Source organism: Bombus terrestris, chromosome 13 (assembly GCF_910591885.1).
Source record: "Bombus terrestris chromosome 13, iyBomTerr1.2, whole genome shotgun sequence".
Lineage (NCBI taxonomy): Eukaryota > Metazoa > Arthropoda > Insecta > Hymenoptera > Apidae > Bombus > Bombus terrestris.
In genome coordinates, this window is record NC_063281.1 from 9019080 (window position 1) to 9038045 (window position 18966).

At 37.3% G+C, this 18966-nt stretch overlaps 1 protein-coding gene across 1 annotated transcript in view; it reads left to right on the top strand.

The window, feature by feature from the left end:
• Positions 1–17517, top strand: part of LOC100648653 (neuroendocrine convertase 1) — a 31217-nt gene extending 13700 nt beyond the window's left edge. Inside the window, exons 3-15 of the mRNA XM_003400009.4 lie at positions 2715–2819; positions 3046–3279; positions 3487–3633; positions 4300–4366; positions 5006–5277; positions 5914–6126; positions 6800–6900; positions 7865–7930; positions 12438–12590; positions 14358–14527; positions 16794–16927; positions 17086–17217; positions 17329–17517. Of these exons, the coding sequence (XP_003400057.2) occupies positions 2715–2819; positions 3046–3279; positions 3487–3633; positions 4300–4366; positions 5006–5277; positions 5914–6126; positions 6800–6900; positions 7865–7930; positions 12438–12590; positions 14358–14527; positions 16794–16927; positions 17086–17217; positions 17329–17424 (1890 nt within the window). The 3' untranslated portion in view covers positions 17425–17517. The remainder of the gene's footprint in view (positions 1–2714; positions 2820–3045; positions 3280–3486; positions 3634–4299; positions 4367–5005; positions 5278–5913; positions 6127–6799; positions 6901–7864; positions 7931–12437; positions 12591–14357; positions 14528–16793; positions 16928–17085; positions 17218–17328) is intronic.
• The last annotated feature ends 1449 nt before the right edge of the window (positions 17518–18966 follow it).

The following is an 18966-nucleotide window of genomic DNA, read 5'->3' on the forward strand; positions in this document are numbered from 1 at the left end:
CAGTGACTCGCGGTGTGTCATTTTTTTTTACGTTTCAAATCGTGTGATTTTTGATTCTACGAAAATATACAGCTATTTGATAATGCGGAGAAATATTTCGACTACTGACAGTTCATTTTCCTATGCTTTTTCGCTGCTGCCGGTGACGAACGAGGTTTTTAATCGTGACGTCCATTGAAACGATGCAAATATGGAAATGATCTAGCGCGATGTAACGAGATATGACGTTACATCGGCAAAGAGAGGAGATACACATCTGTTCGCGCAGATACGCTCGATTTATGCAACGTTCGTAATCCATGAACTGCTGTAATATTTGTAATTGACATATTCGTAACGTTCACAATATGGACATGTTGTTTGGCGATGCGCCAATACTTTGGTATTTGCATGAAAAAAACATACGATATTCCGTTCAATTATATTTTATACTTCGGTTTACGTATGTGACCGTGTAGAAATATACCGGCAGTTGATTATCCTTGACATGGTGTATTTTAATCGCGCAACTTTTTAGATAAATTAAACCACAATGATTCTTTTCTTCATAATTATCGTATAATATCATGACCCGATTAAATTAATTTTTAAAAGCTGACATGAAACAATACAACCAGTATTTTTAAATGTTAAACTTTGCAGAACTATTTCGTTGCATAACAAATTTTTCATTTTCGGATTCTTTAATTTCTGAATTATAAGGCAGATTAAGAAAGATTCTCTAAATTGATGAAAGAGCTATCTATGCCAATACAAGCAGTGATATTTAATGAGTAAATTTATATATTAATGTACACCACAAATAATACAATATAATATTGTTATAATAAATCATTAAATCATCATTAACTCGTAAACATTAAACAAATTCGATCATCGTTCCTACAAACTGACTGCAAATATTTCTGCACAATAGTATACATTCAATCCTTACGAAATCATCGATCAGCCAGAATAATTGATCGACCAACGCGTCAAATAGGAATTGCGAGCCAAGAAAGTCCATTCAATTTTTCCAGTCAATTTTTCCATTCATTTTCTTTCTGCGGCCATAAGTCATAAACCATTTTGCACCTGCAGTTCCTCGTCACCCCGTGCACGTATGTCCATGCGTCGCGCCCTATTGCGCCAGCACACGCAGTTACCACTACAATCATCAATCAGGCGAGCCCGTGGATCGATAAACTATCAGGAGCAGCCAGTAGGAAAATCCAACTATCAGGAGGTTGATCGAAAATAAAAAACAGACTTCGCTCGTTATGGAAATATCGAGGTTCTAACCGGGTCTTTCCCTTTTTATATGAGGAAGAAGCGACATCAAATACCAGAGATACCATACAAAAATACCACCAACACGTAGCACTTGGATAATAATAACGTTATACCCCATTTTAGACGTTCGACGCTCCCTGAAAGCCCTTTCATACGTTCCACTCTATCTATCTGTCTATCTCTTGTTGAAGTTAAGACGACACCAACCTTCTGTTCATGCTATCCTATTCGAAGCGTCCCATTCGATCGTTCGAAGGGCTGAATCGTTGCGACGTCGCGGCGCACCCTCGTCGCTCGTGCACCCTGCGTGCTCAGTCAGAAGGGTAGCGGCCGGCGGCTCGTTCTAGATAGTCCAGTTTACGTACAGTCATTTGTGCGAAGACAACGCAGAAAAGTATGATAAGTAATTTTAAAATTCAATATCTTACGAACCAATTACGTATTAACAAAACTTTTTAGTAAAACGGACATTTGAAACAGTTGAGAAAATGTTATGTAAAGATTCTGATTGAAACGGTTACGAAGAACCTTTTTATCCATAATAACTGTCACGAGAAACTAAAATTTCCAACTATTATCCATTTCGATTATGGTTCCTATTTCAGTTTCCATACTGGTCCTGTAAATGTTGCTCTTCCGATTCTATATCGCTTTCGAAACGGTTCTAGAATCGATTCCTGTATCGACTTTTCCCTAATTGATATCGCCAACTACTACAGCTGCAGATCACACTGTATATGTGCATATTTTTAACAAAATTATTATAGATAAAGAGGAAAAATTTGATTAAGAGGAAAAAAAATTGATTTCTAACGAAGCGTTGAAATAAATAAACCAGGTACATATTTTTCACACTCTCAGTTAGGGACATCGGATATTTGCGCAGATGGGGACATCCCTTCCCCATAGGCATAAATGATTGCGTTATATATACGTACACATTTATATTCTGCAGATGCATGAGCATATATTTATACGCATATGTGTTATTCTCGCTTTGTAGTGATTAAATAACACGAGGACCAGAAAATCTACAAAATTACGCTCATCATATTTTCCCCTGCGATCTTCGTAGAAAAATTTAGAGTATTCAGACTACAGCTATTTTCCTGTGAATTTGTAAAAATTTGTGAGTTTCATTTTTGTGGTCGTTTCGAAAATTTAAACGCGATCTCGTTTCAGGTATTTTATTAAATTTTTGGCTCGAAAAATGCTGCCGCAATGTGGTACAGAGTCGTGTTACACGATTATCGAATTGGGAACATAAAAAATCGAAATAAAAGAACTACTGGTAGATGAAAGCAATACGCAGCACTGTACGTCACCATCACGTTAATTTAAATTTTTATGAAGCCACTACCATGCCCAGCGTCACGTTAATTTAAATTTTTCTGCCGAAATTGCAATCTTTCCGATCTTTCCATACGAGGTTCTTCGTTCAGGTCTTGGGCTTCGTGGATACGTATATATGGCTCAAAGATGGCAATGGTGCTCAGAAGAAAAGGGGTGGAGTTTGGTCAACAAAACCATTAAATTCAAGCAGCAAGGTAATGGATAGATTTTTTAGAATTTCATTGATTTTTTTAATAAAACATATGGAAAAAACATGACTTTCTACTTGCGTTATATTATATTTTTCATCCATTTATATATCTTTTCACGCTTCATTTCGATCGTTTTGATACAAGTTTTAATCCTAGTGATAGTTCCAAAGTTAAATTCTTTTTAAACTACGATATTAGGTTCTACCAACACGATTTTTCAATTTTGAAGATTATTTGGGCAGATCAACAGAAAACGATCGAGCGACACAAGCGCGGTTACGTGCCATTATCTAGCTTCGACTCGGAGAAACCACTGATAAGGGAGAAAAGACTGGAGGTAGATCAGTATCATTTGAATAGCATCAAGGAAGACGACAAAGATTGGCAAGAATTTTGGCAGGAAGATCCTCAAGACTCTAGACTGATGTTCAATGACGAACTTTGGGATCAAGAATGGTACCTGGTAATTAAACTCATTCAAAGTATCCTTAAGAATTGCGTAAAAATTGGTTGGAAACGTAAGAAAAATAATTCAAAAAAGGAAAGGAAGAAACACGTTGAAAGAAATCAATAATAAGTGAAATCAATAAAAAGGGATTGTTGGTAAAACGTTTGGTGGATAACTTTGCTATCTGACGATAACACAAGGCTTCCTTATCAACTGTTGCAGCAAGACACGAGATCGAACAAAGCTCTCCCTAAGCTGGATCTGAACGTACTGTCCCTCTATCGACTGGGGGTAACTGGTCGAGGCGTGAGAATCGCAGTTTTGGACGATGGCTTGGAATATACCCACGACGATTTGCGAAATAACTACGTGAGTAACGAGAAACTTTGCTTCGAGCTACTCTTTTTAGCTCATAGATGACGAGAGGGATCGTTTAAAATTGCAGCCTGTAATTTTTTGGATATTTTCTATTTTTCTACTTCTATCAACGATTTTTAGCTTGTCAATTAATCTTATAATCAATTTATTGAATTAATGCTAGAATTCTGATATTAGTTACATTTTCTAGTTCATAAGCGACCGAGAGTGGACTTTTAAAATTGCATCCTTTGATTTGAAATTTTTAACCCTTTTTTTTAATCCTTTTTTAATCCTGAATTTTTTAACTCTTAAAAGCTACCGTCAAAAGAAATCGTGTTAATTCCATCGCGATTGAAATTTCATCCCAGAGAGAGAGAGAGAGAGAGAGAGACAAAGAGGGAGAGAGAGAGAGTACGTCTTTTTTTACGTTAGAAATCAATAAAATCTAACAAATGAAATTTAATAAAAAAGTGAAATTTAATTATAACCATCCAGTGTTAGATGAAAAATAGAAAATTTAATGTAAAACGATAATGTTAAAAAAAACTTCGCTCAAGGTGAAATTTAATCCAGGATAACCTTCCAGCGTTACAAGATTTCTATTTTTGCTCTTTCATCTACACAAGATCATTATGTAGCGGTTTACTAATTAATTTTATGAATTCGCTGATCTAGGATCCTGATATTAGTTACGATGTAAACGAGGCTGACGATGATCCTTTGCCACGATACGAATTATCAGGTATGAATTATCAGATTAAATCGCCTATACGCTTAACTCCGATATACGTTTTCAGTGAATATATATTATACAGATTATCCTGAAGTAGCATTACAATCCTATCACGATAAATACAAAAGGTAGAAAAACAAAATTATTGCTTTTAGTTGAGCTCGCATTCTTCCAACCATTTATTATACAAACTAAATACGTGACTTTATATATCATATCGTAAGATTTACGCGATCAGCAAAGTTTATACCAGACTGAATGCCGTAACTTTATACGTCATATCACAAGATTTGCATCGCCAAGAAGGTTTATCAAGATTTACCAGGAACATAATATCTCTGCAGTAATCCTCCAATTTTCATACTTTAACCTTGCCCCCGTTTTATCAAACAAAAACGACTTAATACTCTAAGATCTTGTCTATGATAGAAACAAAGCATAGAAACTTACTAAAATTAGAACGATCGAAAAATACGATTTAATCTAATATATAAAAGAATAACCTAGAGAAGGCAGAAAAACTAGACATTCAAAGAAACATCCGTCTAATCAGCACAAATCACGTTTTCTGTAAGAATTTTTCTTCTCGCGCGTAATTCCATCGAACATTATTCTTTCGCGCGTAACAATTATTCAACGCGTCCTCAGGGGTGAACGGCCATGGAACGAGATGCGCAGGGGAAATAGCAATGGAAGCTAACAATCGGAAATGCGGCGTGGGCATCGCTTTCGAGGCTTCAATCGGCGGCATCAAGTTGCTCGATGGTTTGGTAAACGATCGCGTTGAGGGAGAAGCGCTAGGATACAAACCGGAACTGGTGGATATTTACACGGCCTCGTGGGGCCCAGCCGACGATGGGAAAAGTCTAGAAGCTCCTGGCAGGCTGGCCAGCGAAGCTCTCGAACGTGGTATCGCTATGGCGAGTATAGGGGCAGGAGGGGAGGGATAAAGCGAATCGAAACTTAACGCTTTGAAACTGAACGTTTTCGTTTAATCATAGACGGATGAGTCGAGTTAGCGAACAGCAACGAGAGCTTGAGACGCTTTGTGTCACTCTCGGCATAGATCAAGAGTTTCTAATTACTTGGAACGTTAATTACCTTGAAACGAGAAAGTTGTATTAACGTCGTCATTATAACACGCCCACCAGGAAGAATATTTTCTTCGTCACCTGGCAAACTGGTGGAAACAATGAAAATTCATCATCATAAAAATCTTGCTTTTTCATCCGGACTAAAAAATTTCCTGCAATTCTAATTAATTCTATATGAGAATATACGAGATACGCCATAAATGGGCGTCACGAAGCAGGTAGAAAATACACGGCGTGGTAGTGTACAATTAAATATTCATGTAGAATAGATCGTGCGAAAGGTCGAGAAGCATAGGCCTCGATGCATATTTATGTCGTGGGTGGATATTTATCAAACGATTCCTCGTGATAACGTCATTTTATCTGATACGCGTAAAAACATCGTTTTCAAACTGGATAAAGATAATAACGCATGTAGAGTACGCGGATTCTTAAAGTTATTGATTTGACACGATTATTCAGGGCAGAGGCGGCAGAGGTAGCATTTACGTGTGGGCTTCCGGGAATGGGGGCTTGAGATCGGACGATTGCGGATGTGACGGATACGTAGGAAGCATCTATACCATCGCTGTGGGATCTGCTAGTCAAACTGGAAGATTTCCATGGTACGGTGAAAGCTGTCCCGCAACGTTGGCCACCACGTATAGCAGTGGCGCTTATCACGATCAAATGATAGTAAGCGATATTGTACATGTCTCATTTTCTATTACAATTAACGAATGATAACTTGAAAATCTATATGAGGTGACTGATCAACTTCACTTTCTGTCAATTGCTTAATTTCATTATACAAATACACAATTAACGTTCAATTCTCAAGAAAGAAATGAGTTACTTCTATAAAAGCATTGATAGCAAGAAGATGATACAGTTAATTCCAAAGATAATATGATATGATTCTAAGTAGACAAATGATGAATAATAGTATTAATATTAAATATAAATACGACAGTATCATTTTCGCTTCGGAAACCAGAGAAAGGATCGAAAAGGAAAATCGATAAATGAATGATAAAATTATTTTAAAAATGGTAATTAATTAATTTCTAAACCTCTGTAAGTAGAATTCGTTCTTCTTTGAGCACCTACGATTCGGAAAATATTGATCGTGAAAGCCTCGTAAGATGCGTTTTCAGTGTTTTCCGTATGTTAAGCACTCTTAAGTTCAAAAAATTCGATAAAACAAGATCTTTATAATTCGAAGATTTTAGATGTCCCTTTCGGTTCGAAATGTTCGAAATTGAATCGTTTGAAATTTTGGATTATATCAGAATGAATGAAAATACTACTGGGACCATCCCCTGTAGCTAATGGAATAATTTAACGAACTGTCTTTTTATGCTTTCAGGCGACAACAGACTTAAGAAACACCTGCACCACGGGTCATACTGGCACTTCCGCGTCCGCTCCATTAGCTGCAGGAATCCTGGCCTTAGCTTTACAAGTGAAGTACGAGCGCGTTAGTTTCCTTTTTTCTCGGACCCACTGAAATATCTGTTCTATTTAGAGGGCGGGTTGGGGCCATCACATTTGCAGGAAAAATCGTTAAATGCATTAGCGCGACTATGGTTGAATCTCGTTAAGATTCAAGTAACTTCGAGCACAATCCTTAAATGGGTTTGCAGAATTGAATACTTGTACGAAGTAGAACATGTATTAGCACCAAGGAGGTCGCGTTACTAAAAATTCCGTAACAGCATGAAGTGGTAGAGTGTAGCAGTTTATATCAAGCAGATATTGGTCATTTCTGCTTGAACCTTAGAATCAGCAGACTAAATATTTCCTTCGATGCGTTCATTTTTTCATTTCCTCCTCTCGTTTCTTCCTTTATTCCTCTCTTTCTGCTATTTTACTTATTTCCTTTCCTTCTTTTATTCGTTTGCCAATTTCCTTTTCTTTCTTATGCCTCTCTTCTATATATTTGTATTTAATTAATATATATGTGAAATACATAATACGCCATCAGCAAAGTTAAAACGAAAGGCAGGAGGAAAGAAAAGTTCCTTTCCGTATTCGATATTTATTCACCACAAATCCCTCTAATCTCTTTTTCATTTATGAAAACATTGTTACCGGAAATCTCGACGAGGAAACGCTCGTAGCATAAATCCATCCATGTGGAATTAACATAATACGGGACTCGATTAAAAACTTATCGTTATCTCGACCGTCAAGAAAATTTCAAACAAACCACGTGTTCGTTTCATCTATGAAACTACGAAACTTGCCGGCATCAACGTTTCCCAAGGGTTGTTTTAAGCAGTTCAGAAAAACACTTTAGGCTATTTTCTTGTCTTGGGCCGATCTAACTTATTCCAATCAGATTACGAAATATTCCATCATTCACACGCTACAAGTACTTCTTGGAAACATAGTTGCAACCATCAGAATAATTTATGTATTGTCCTTGAAGCAAAGATTTAACCTGGAGGGACGTGCAGCATCTCATCGTTTGGACGTCAGAATATAATCCACTCAGGTATGTTTAATATTATATTGAATTTTAACATGTATTTGTAACATGTATTCTTTAAAGACTAACAATCTTAAAATCGGATACGTAATCAATTAATTCTATATCATCAATATTGCGATTTTATTTGATTTTTGGTCTAAACATATATTTCCTTTTCATAATTTAAAAATATATGAATTCAAAGATATAGCTTGCATTAATACTGAGGTGATGAGGTGAAAGCTCTGCGTAAGGACAGGTTTAGCTCCATCGCTAAAGTGCCGTACGTTGCAATGCGCGTCCCATTGGCAGCGAATAGTTCATACGCTGTTTTCTTTACGTCCGTGGGATAAACGCTGATATCAGCACCGGTGTCAACTAAGAATGAAGTCTTCGTTCTCTGGTCCAAAACAAAGATGCGGCGAGATCCCAAGCCGTTGTCGTCCGCCGCTTTTACGGACGGCTGGTGTCGTTTCCCGACTTCCACTTACAAGGGGCGTTACATTTCATGGCGCGATCGCCGAACCTCGCATGATAGAAGCACATTCCGTCCTGGCGCGGGTTATCTCGCGAACGCGAACGGCGGCGGGGTCGGGTGAGAGAATTCGAGCGTCTTCGTGGTCGACGATGCCCGTCGATTCTCATAGCCTTCATTCCGTCTAGCACCCTGCTGGTGACGGCGGCGGCCAGTGCGTCGGTTTTATCTTCGTGTGATGCCGGTGACTCGGCGATTGTGACCACCTTGTGTGCGCGCTGCCCGTTACGATTACACGCCTCATAGATTTTATCCGCTGTCCTGGTCAGTTTCTCGATGCTCGTATCGTCCACTGCAGCCAGGACTTCCCTGATACGATCAGGGAGGCGATTCCTCCACAAGATGAGGATGAATTCATCGGACGCGAGGGGGCTGGCTAATTTTTTTAAGTCATTGTAAAACTGTGAAGGCTTTCTGTCGCCCATCTCTTCCCGTTCGACTAACATTTCGACTTTGGCGCTGTCCGATTCGGTCAGGGCGCGGATCAGCTCGCTCTTCAATTTATCGTACTGGCCTGTGGCGGGGAGGCTGGTCACTGTGTCTTTAATCTTCGCGAGGTAATGTGGGTCGAGGAATCTCCTGAGGGCTAAGGCTTTTTCATCGTCGTGGCTGATGCCGGCTACTCCGAAATATTTCTCCAAAATGGAAAACCAAATCCCGGTCTTCGTGGGCATAAAGGGCGGCATGCGGAACCATGAGCCGGCTGGAGTTTGTTTGCTCTCCTTTTCCATTGGTGTGAGTTGCGGACTATGATATTCACACTGCGACTAGCCTATCGCTGTCACCTCTTACACAAAAATCACGTCGGGGTCACCAGTTTGAGGTGATGTGCGCGGTAGGTATAGAAGAATCACTCGGTATTGTTTAACAATAATTGTTTATTTGCTTGTGTTCGTGGTATACACTAGCGCGCCGAAAGCACGGTATAATTATCGGTTCGAGATTGCAAGTTCAAGCTCGGCGCGATACTTTACGCGGTGGTTCGAGACGAAACGGTTGCACAGATGTTGAGAAATTCAGATTCGCTATTACGTACGACTGCGGACGAACAATTCAGATAGGCGTCTTCCAACTCGCCCCGCGGCTCGCGATAGAACAGAATGAATTTGTGTCGCGATGATGCTCCTTAGGAAAACTGTGTTTGGGTGTGTCTAAGGGTACGGGATCATCGGATTCGTTAAGAAAAGTGTTAGTTCAGAGAGTGAGGGAAATGGACGTCGCTGTTAATTGGCTAAATCGTGAGTTGGTGGTTGTGGTCGTACGTGAGAAAAAGCAGATTTCCCGTAGTGGGTGGTATGTGTAGGGACTATTGAGACAAAGACTATTTGTGCCTTTAGAGAATCTTAGCTGCATGAATCCTAAGATTTATAGCGGGTCCTTAGGCTCGCTGTAAATATTCGATGAGAGTGTATCGACATCTGGCAATCATCTGTTCGAAGGGTAGAGTCCTTGTGTAGCGAGGCACGGGACAGAAACCGTTGGGAAGTTTGCTGTCGAGTGCCGCTACAATACTAAACTAGTAAGAAACATTAAAATACTGATGATATAAAAATATGAGTTATCTTAATAACCGTATTTCTGGCTGCATCTGGTTCTTTTCACTTTTAGCCATTTCATATAAAAATATATCCTTTTTAGTCATGCAGTGACATTAAGGTAAAAAAATTAACAAAAACGTACTTATCATATTTTTCCCTGTGCTCTTCACTTGCCTCGTTTTCTCCGTTTGCAAATAGAGATAGGAATGGAAGGAATTTATATTCCAATCCCATATATCAAAATTTCCAAAACCTTAAATTTCCATAGTTCAGAAACGACCCATATCTGAATAATCTAATCGATATTCTTAGAAACTGGGAACCTTTCTCTTTGATTCCTTTTCTTATTCATGTCGATATCACTTTTTGTATTCGAGATACCATCGGTTGAAGAGAAACGTAATTTTTAATGCAACGCTATCGCTGTCCTTGTCACACAAACGAAGTTCTCGCTCGCACCATCGCCATGACCTATCCCACTGCCGCGCCACGTGCTCTGGTCAGTGACAGGCGCTAATGCGGTTTTTCGTTAATACTACTTACGTATTTCCGGGAGAAAATGTAGGTCAACGTTATTTAGACATGCCATTCATGACCCTTTATGTTTTCATTCTATGTTTGATGTTTTATATTTTCGAAATGGTCAAGCTATCAATTTGAAACATCACTGTAAAAGGTGTACTTTTTCTACTTATGAATTATGTTAAATTCATCAGTTTTGGGATATCGTAAATCAAAGCGACGAGCATGCAGTGTAAATAAATGGTGTCATAAAATTCTCGAACTCGGTATAAAAAGACATGAACACATCCAATAAGAAATTATCATATTCTATGTTCTATTCTGCTTCTTTGAAATACGATTTCGATATAATAAATACTTGAAAATTTTTTTCGAAATATTTGATGTAATTGCTTGAAAATATTATTGAAATTATTCATATGAAATGCTGTTTACGACACGCGTTTACATTTTTATCTTTATGTTATTTTGATATGCTTTCGCCTTAACAGTAGTTTTCAGTTTTTGATACGGTATAAAGCTAATCTGTATGATCCCATTTTTCACGAGCGTCCTCTTTTAAACGGATATATTATTACTCAAACTTCAAGTGTAACGATACATAAAAGCTCGGATTGCAATATCAGCTTGAATCAGCTTGAAGAGAATTAAAACCACTAGAACGCAAGTCCTAGCTCCAGTTCGCGAATTTTACCGGAACACCGTTTAACGATAATTGTGATCGATTTTAATTAATTGCACTACATTTATATCCACCGAAATGCTTATCCAATTTCAAGCATATCGCGGTGCCCCTACCTGGACGTATCATGGTTGGATTATTCGGGGAAAATATCTTGCCAAATTCCCCAGGTTATGAAAAAAAACTTTTTCGCGATATAGGAAGCCCAAGTCGATCTCGTTTTTCTCCTTGGGCACCGCGAACCGTCGGTGGATTGAAGCATTGTGTCATTCTTATTCGTTCCGCGACGGAGAGGAAATGTAGGTCGTGCTGTTTCAACGAGAAACGATAATTGCAGTGAAACGAACAGGAAGCAGAGATCGTTTCTTTCTTCGCTAAAGACAAATGCCACGGCTTCTGTGCTGTTACGCGCACCTGATCAACAGTCAGGGTCAAGATGTGCTTACACCATTCGAGCTTTCCTTTTTATACATAATGAGCTATATAATAAATTAGTTCATAATAATAACTGTGATATTATTCTGATTTTATCGTGCTCGACGATAAACGAGGTAGTTACATTATTTTGACACGAGAAAATAAACAGTGGATTAAAATGATGCCAAAAAAATATACACGTAGGTTTGGATTTATTAAGAATGTTCTTCATGTCGAGAATTTCATGTCAAGAACTTCATTCACGTCGTTCAAAGAGCTGGTGCGATACGTCGAATTCAGTGACCTGATTGCGCGATTGTATCGGGCTCTCAGCGAAATGCGACCAACAATGCCTTATTCTGTATCGATATTGCTTAAATAAAATCGTTTGTCGGTTAAATCGATGTTTGTTAAAGTCATAGATTATCGATCATTGCATCGTCACTGCAGGTTTTTATAAAAAATCAAATTTTTACCGACATGGTTGAGACTTTTATCTATCTCTGAATATTATGATTTACTATGGATAGAACTTGGAGTCTACTATGGATATCCTGAACGCTTTCGCGAATTAAGTATATTTCCGTCCGTAAAATAATCCTCAGCAAATTTTAATGTAAAACCGTAAAAATTGCGGGAGCAATTTAGAAATGAATATTGGGTTTTTGAAAGGAAGAAAAGGAAATAGAATTACCGGCGAGTGTTTCCCTAGTAAAATGGAGGTTCTTTGCCGTGTGTAAAAAGGGATTACACCAACCTACGTCGGAAACCGTATCATTTTACGTTGGCCGTTCTTTCTTTCGCGCTAGCAGACTCCGTAATTGCATCAACTTTCAGGGAGAATCCAGGCTGGTTCAGAAACTCTGCTGGACTTTGGTTCAACTCGCGTTTCGGATTTGGACTTATGAACGCGCACGCTTTAGTCTCGGCCAGTTACAACTGGACTACTGTACCGGACAAAACCATCTGTAAAGTGGAATTCGCTAAAGCGTAAGTAGAATTACGAGAAAATTTCGTTCTTGACTTTGGTCGCTTACAAAAATAATTGTGTTTATCATAAAGGAGTATTTCGGCGATTCGACATTTTCTTCACATTCGAAAGGAAATTAGCACGAATTTAAACATGTATTAAACCATATTTCGTATTAAAATGTGTCTGCGTAAAATTACGTTTAAAAAAATTAGTCAAATTTACAGAATGTGACACAGATATCTACGTGTTCGTTAATCGATAATGTGTACGTGTTCCGTTGTAGCTGAACAGACTACATGCAAATACTACGCAAGCGTACGTAGAACGTAGCACACAGGGTTCATTTAGATTACCACGGTTAAAACGTAATTCTGTACGCTGTTTTGAACATCGTGAACCTTGAATACTAAAACAAGCTTCCCAGCTTGCGAACCTGGTATTTCCACCCACTATTGCGCCAACTTTTACGTGCATTACATCTCGACTTCGACTAAATTCATGAAAATTTAATCACTCTTCCATTACTAATCGATGCCCTTTAGTTAGTTAATCCGGTGATATATTAATCATAGATTTAGAAGTTAACAAACACAAAAATTTAGTTCTCCATTTAATCCCGACACAACTTTAAATCTAATTAGAATTAATTCTAGAGAGATTCATAAATGAGAAAATTGTTGTATCAAAGAACAGGAACGAGTTACTCGTCGTCCTCGGTTTCATGAAAGGAAGTTATACTTTTATCATTTTATCCAGTTGAAGAATATTAAAAGATGCTTGTTTCCTCAGGGAATGCAGGGCGTGTACTTCTCTCAGGTAGAAAACAGAGACACGAATTACGTCGCAAGCAGTTTCATGCAATCAGAGCTTGAGCTGATACTCAGGTTGTGTCCTTGGTCCTTTAAAAAGCGCAGCAAAGCCCGGTGACTTTTTACGTCGTTAAACTCAACATACGGCAAAGTGCTCTTCACTCATTCGTTGCTGCACCGTAAGGAAAGCATAGTCGAAAAAGTGGAACGTCTCGAGGACTTCTCGTACATTCCTCACCCGTCAGTTTACTGTTTCTTCAGATAAGAAGTAGCCCCGTCTCCTCCTTTCAACTAAACATGTTCTGACACACTACAGAGTGCAGTCAACATTTTTTGCAAATTTATAACTTAACATTTTCGTGTCACATTTCTTCTAAAAAACTATTCTACTGAAATTTCAACGTCGACAACTTTCTTATCCTGAAATATTTGCGGCTGTTGTTTCAACAACATTGTAACTTAATTATCAAATGAAAATTAGAATATTCCGATAGCTCGTCGAAGCTACTAACGTTTTCGTACCATTGCATTTCCTTTGTATAATTCTACTGGAACGTCAATATAAAAAATTCTCTTATTTTCAAATATTTACGATTGTTATTTAACTATCTCATACCTGGCGCTATTTTTGCAGTAATTATAAAATGAAATTTAAAACGTAATCAATTCTCGAAACGCTTGTAATACTCCAGACTGACATATTCATTGCTCTGTATTTACTTTGAGAAAGAGTTCCACTGGAATTTCCATAATTTTCTCGTTCTACGACATCTAGAACTGTACATTTAATTAATATCTCATGTAATTATCAAATGATATTTAAAGACGTATGACTATCGAGATAGAACGTGCTTCGGTCTTGACAATCGATATTCCAGAAAGCTTCAACATGTTCTATTGACAAGACACGGATGTGTCCGGAAGCAACCCACAATTTACTCACACATGTATAAGAAAATATTCCGTTTGGCTTAGAATCGACAAGGAGTTGGCTTATGGAAATACCAGGCGGTTACGATTCGAGACGCAGAACGAGTGTAGATCGGAAGGAAACGAGATTACGTTTTTGGAACACGTGGAAATCGAGGTCAGCCTCGAGTACAGTCTTCGTGGTGCACTTCAGATGTATCTGACTGCGCCCTCAGGTATGCACTTTTCATTTGTGTCAACTTATCTCGTCTCTGATATTTGTTTATATGCTATGATACACTCGACACTAGGAGATAAAAAAAATTTATCCAAGGAAATAATCGCTTCGAATATATATAGATATCCTAGGGTACAATTCGAATAGACCGTGAATATTATTACTGTTATAGTATTTTCTAAATTATAATCGAGGAATATTTTTCCATTGTCAAATGTTTCTCTGTTCCCATAACTGGGACAAAGTACTCTGCTTAATCTTTAAGGATCAACATAGACAGTGAACATTCCGTTTCCAATAACATCGTAATATTATTTTTTAATCATAAACAATAATTTTCCTACTCTTCGTCGAATATTAACTAACGATGAAATATTTAATTTCATCTGCTTGAATTTATACAACGCGCAATATATATGTACATATTGCTATGGTAAATGTATTATCTTCCACAACTTTAATTGGAATTGATACCATCAAACAAGAATTGGTTTCAAATTTTACCAGTATAATTATGACAGTCGTATCTCGTTACAGTGCTAACGAAATTTCAAAATGTTTCGCGTAACAAGTACAGTACAATATATACATGCAAATATTCTCTGGTAACTGTACAAATACTTACAACGTACAATTACAATAATTTAGAAGTGTGCCAATACTTATACACGATAATGTAACTATAAAAATGCCTTTTATTGATACAATGCCTCGACGATTTTCAATAATGCATCCGCGTTGACCCGACGTTTCTGTTCAAAAGCTTTAAGGATGAAGTGACGCGTAAAACTCTCGTATGCACTGGAAAGATGCGTTTGAATGTAGATTGAAATGTCTGTTTCGGTCTGTTGCGTATTTATCGCCGCGTAACACAGCTTTTACGGCGTTTGCGGCGTATGACGAAGGAAAAATGCTGGCGAAGATTCGCGAGAAATAAGATTTTTACAGTGTACACACTTGCAATCGAGATACACGTCGCATCTCGAGATCGATTTCGTGTCGTAAACTACCGTTTCCAACCGGAGGAACAGTCAGGAGTGTAGATTTATGGTCGTGGTACAACCTCTTACTTTCTAAAGAGAAATTTAGCGAAAAATCTTCCACTTTCAACCTTTTCGACCCTCGAACTTTCAAAGGTTCTACGTGCAGGCGAATATTGTGAGAGTTGCATTATTCTTTTGCACTTAGCAAGCACCTTCATGATATTTCTTTCTATCAGTTCTAAGTAATTAAAACCGGAATTTTCATATGAAAAAATTATATGTTTCTGGTGTATATATAATATAAAATGTATTCATTCTTGTCATCTATACATATACATTTATATTAGATTGTTGGAACGATTTGGAATAAGAATACACCTTTATCATTCGAGATATATTCTAATTGGAAAATTGTTAAATTTCTTTATAAGATGAAATGTTTGAATTTGTTGTTGAAAAAATCAAAATAGCTGCTGATTGCCTGAGTTTCTATTATCATGCTCGTATCTTCAATGTTTGATTTATTTCCAGATGTAATATTTAAGCTGCCGGTCATAAAAGACTAGTTGAATAAGATCAAGCTATTCGATATCGATCCGTCATTAATAATTTTTATCTTCTGTAGTATGACCGCACATCGCTTAGCAAGTCAAATATACATAAGTTGATCACGCGAGAAACCGAGTGAAATTGGTATATTCGAGACGGCGAATAAAGATTTTATTTTACACGTGCATTGTGTATAAAATAAAGTTCTATTTATCAAGTAACCAAGTTTCTGGCACCTTATGCGTTTTGGAAAGAAGATTACTAGTATGAGCACAGGTAATACGACGTAAAAACGAGATATAGCAAATGATTCCACCGTAGCAGAACTGAATCGTGCTGATGAATTATTAATTTTTTTTATCGAATAAAGATGAAACGCTTCCTCGTTTTCTTTTACTTTTTCCGTGAAATTTATAACAGGAGCATTTTCTCTGCGTTCGACGTGCGATTCTCGTCATTGCTTGATTTTAACTACGTACTTCGTAAGGGACCTTTGAAACGATACTCTGCGATTAACAGGTTAAATAATCGCACATACCATGATAAAAACATGATTTGCATCGCCTCTAGGTAATCGATATTTATCGATAATAGCTGTTTATTTATCGTGAATTTGGCCGTTACGACCAACATACGTAGCGCTTCTATAATGTAGCACAAAATGTAATACCAAGAGTCGAATAAACTTGTCATACAATCTAATGAAATTAATTCTTTTCGCATGGCCTCAAGGGACACGGGTACAAATACTAAAGCCAAGAAAATTGGACGATTCAACTGCGGGTTTCGAGAAGTGGAAATTTATGTCTGTGGCGTCATGGGGTGAGGACCCACGTGGCAGCTGGTTTCTAGACATTCTCGATGAGGTAAATCATCATAAAAAAAAAAGAAAAGAGAAAAGAAAACATTTCCTATTAACCTGACAAAGTTACAATTTCTTCCCCATTGAGTAACAACAAATGGGATTTTCAATTGAGTGGAACCTGTATATATGTACTGTATATATGTATCCGCATCTCAACAGATCGGACCAAAAGAGAATAACGGCACGATAGAAACGTTCACGCTGGTTTTACATGGGACCAGAAAAATGCCAGAATACCGAAAAAATGGGCCACGAATTTATAACCAGGACTACAATCGAATGCGAAACATCGTAAGTATTATAGAACGTATCGGGCTTTCAATGAATTATAAACGTGCTGTGTGCTCTTCCCTAATATTTTTTACATTTTACATAAAAAATGTACGCGTACATTTGTCACAGGACGAGGATCAATCATCTACGTTCAAAAAGAAGCTGGGATTACTCATGCAAGAGACAAACGATATCTATGAAAAAGATTGGTTGGAGTTTTTGTGAATATAAATTCTCCAAGGAATTAAATTGCCCTGTATTGTGCGCCAACGAAAATACAATATCCGTTTGAAAAATAATAAAAATAATAAAAATCGATATACGTATGTGCCTAAGAATCTTTCGAATCTCAATTCGTCCAATTTCGTTTCCATATTATCTACATCCTTTATATTAGCTTAATCTATTATTTTTATATTATCTTCATATTATCTTATTCTTCTATTCTCATATCTTTATATTATTTTATTATATTAAAATCGATCTCTCGTATCACTGAACGAAAATATTTGATAACACAAAGGCAATTAACAGATGATTAGGATACAAACAGAATTGTAAAAGAGACTGCATTTTCTAGAAACTTGCCCCAAAGGAACCTACTACTCTTCTGCTACTGAAATAACATAGAAGAAGTCGTATTAACTTAATTAATAATTTAATTTAATTAATTTTTCGCAAGCACGAAGCTCACTATTGTCGACGAGCAGTACACTCAAATTCCATTTTCTGTGCAAATGTCTCGCTGTTATGACATACGGAGAATTTTAGCGTGCAAGTTTTCCTTGTTCCATATATCCACTGTACCTAACGTCTTTGTGGTGACTTCCTACTATACCCTGCAGTCGCGAAATTCTAGAAGGCGACTTTAGCATCAGGGGACTCTGTACTTTACGATGAATTAACATTCAAAATCCTCCTGGAAACCTTCATCGTCTTCAAGTCCCGGTAGGATTTCACAGTAGTATGTCAAACATTTAAGATTTGCTGAAATAACTCACGGTTATAATCCTAGAAATTACTGAAAGCTTCTGTTTAATTTAAAAAGTACGCAGTATTTTTATGTTTCTTTCAGCAAGTCCTTTTATTTTTTGCACTTCTATGTTTCTCTATTCCGGTATTTTATATTTGTGTAGGAATTTCCGTATTTTTATATTCTTACGTTTCTCTTTTTCTCGTAACAATTTTCCAGTTTGGAATGAAAATATCAGGAAAAGTTCCAAATTCTCATTCTTTGAATATTTTTGATAATAGACAAAATTGACGAAAAAATTAAAAATCTTACAGCTTGAAATTTACTTGTCGTAACATTTTCATTGACTATGTAAGAGTTAAACGTGGATTTACTCGTTTGGAAGTATTCCTAACTCTTCAATGGCACCTTTCTGGAAGGATATTATTACTTGGTTCATGGCAGCTGGATGAAGAGTAAGGAAAAAGTATTTAAGACATCGTGGAACACATCTTAAATAGAACGTGACCGAGTTCGGATATTCTTTCTCATCTGGGGTAATGAAATTTCTTAAAATTCGTTCTTCTCTAAACGAGCTTTGATAGTTCTACGAGAGTGTCGTTGTGCTTAAATGCCGTGTTACGAGGAACATAAATTCTCTATACGTACATAAATACCAGCACACTCTCTACAATTGATCTAAATAGATGGCGATATTCATTCTGAGAATTTTAATAAATCAATCAGAAAATTCGATGAAGTCTGCAAATTTCTTTTAATCTTCGTAAAATTCTTTCAATCGTCTCACTCGTCAA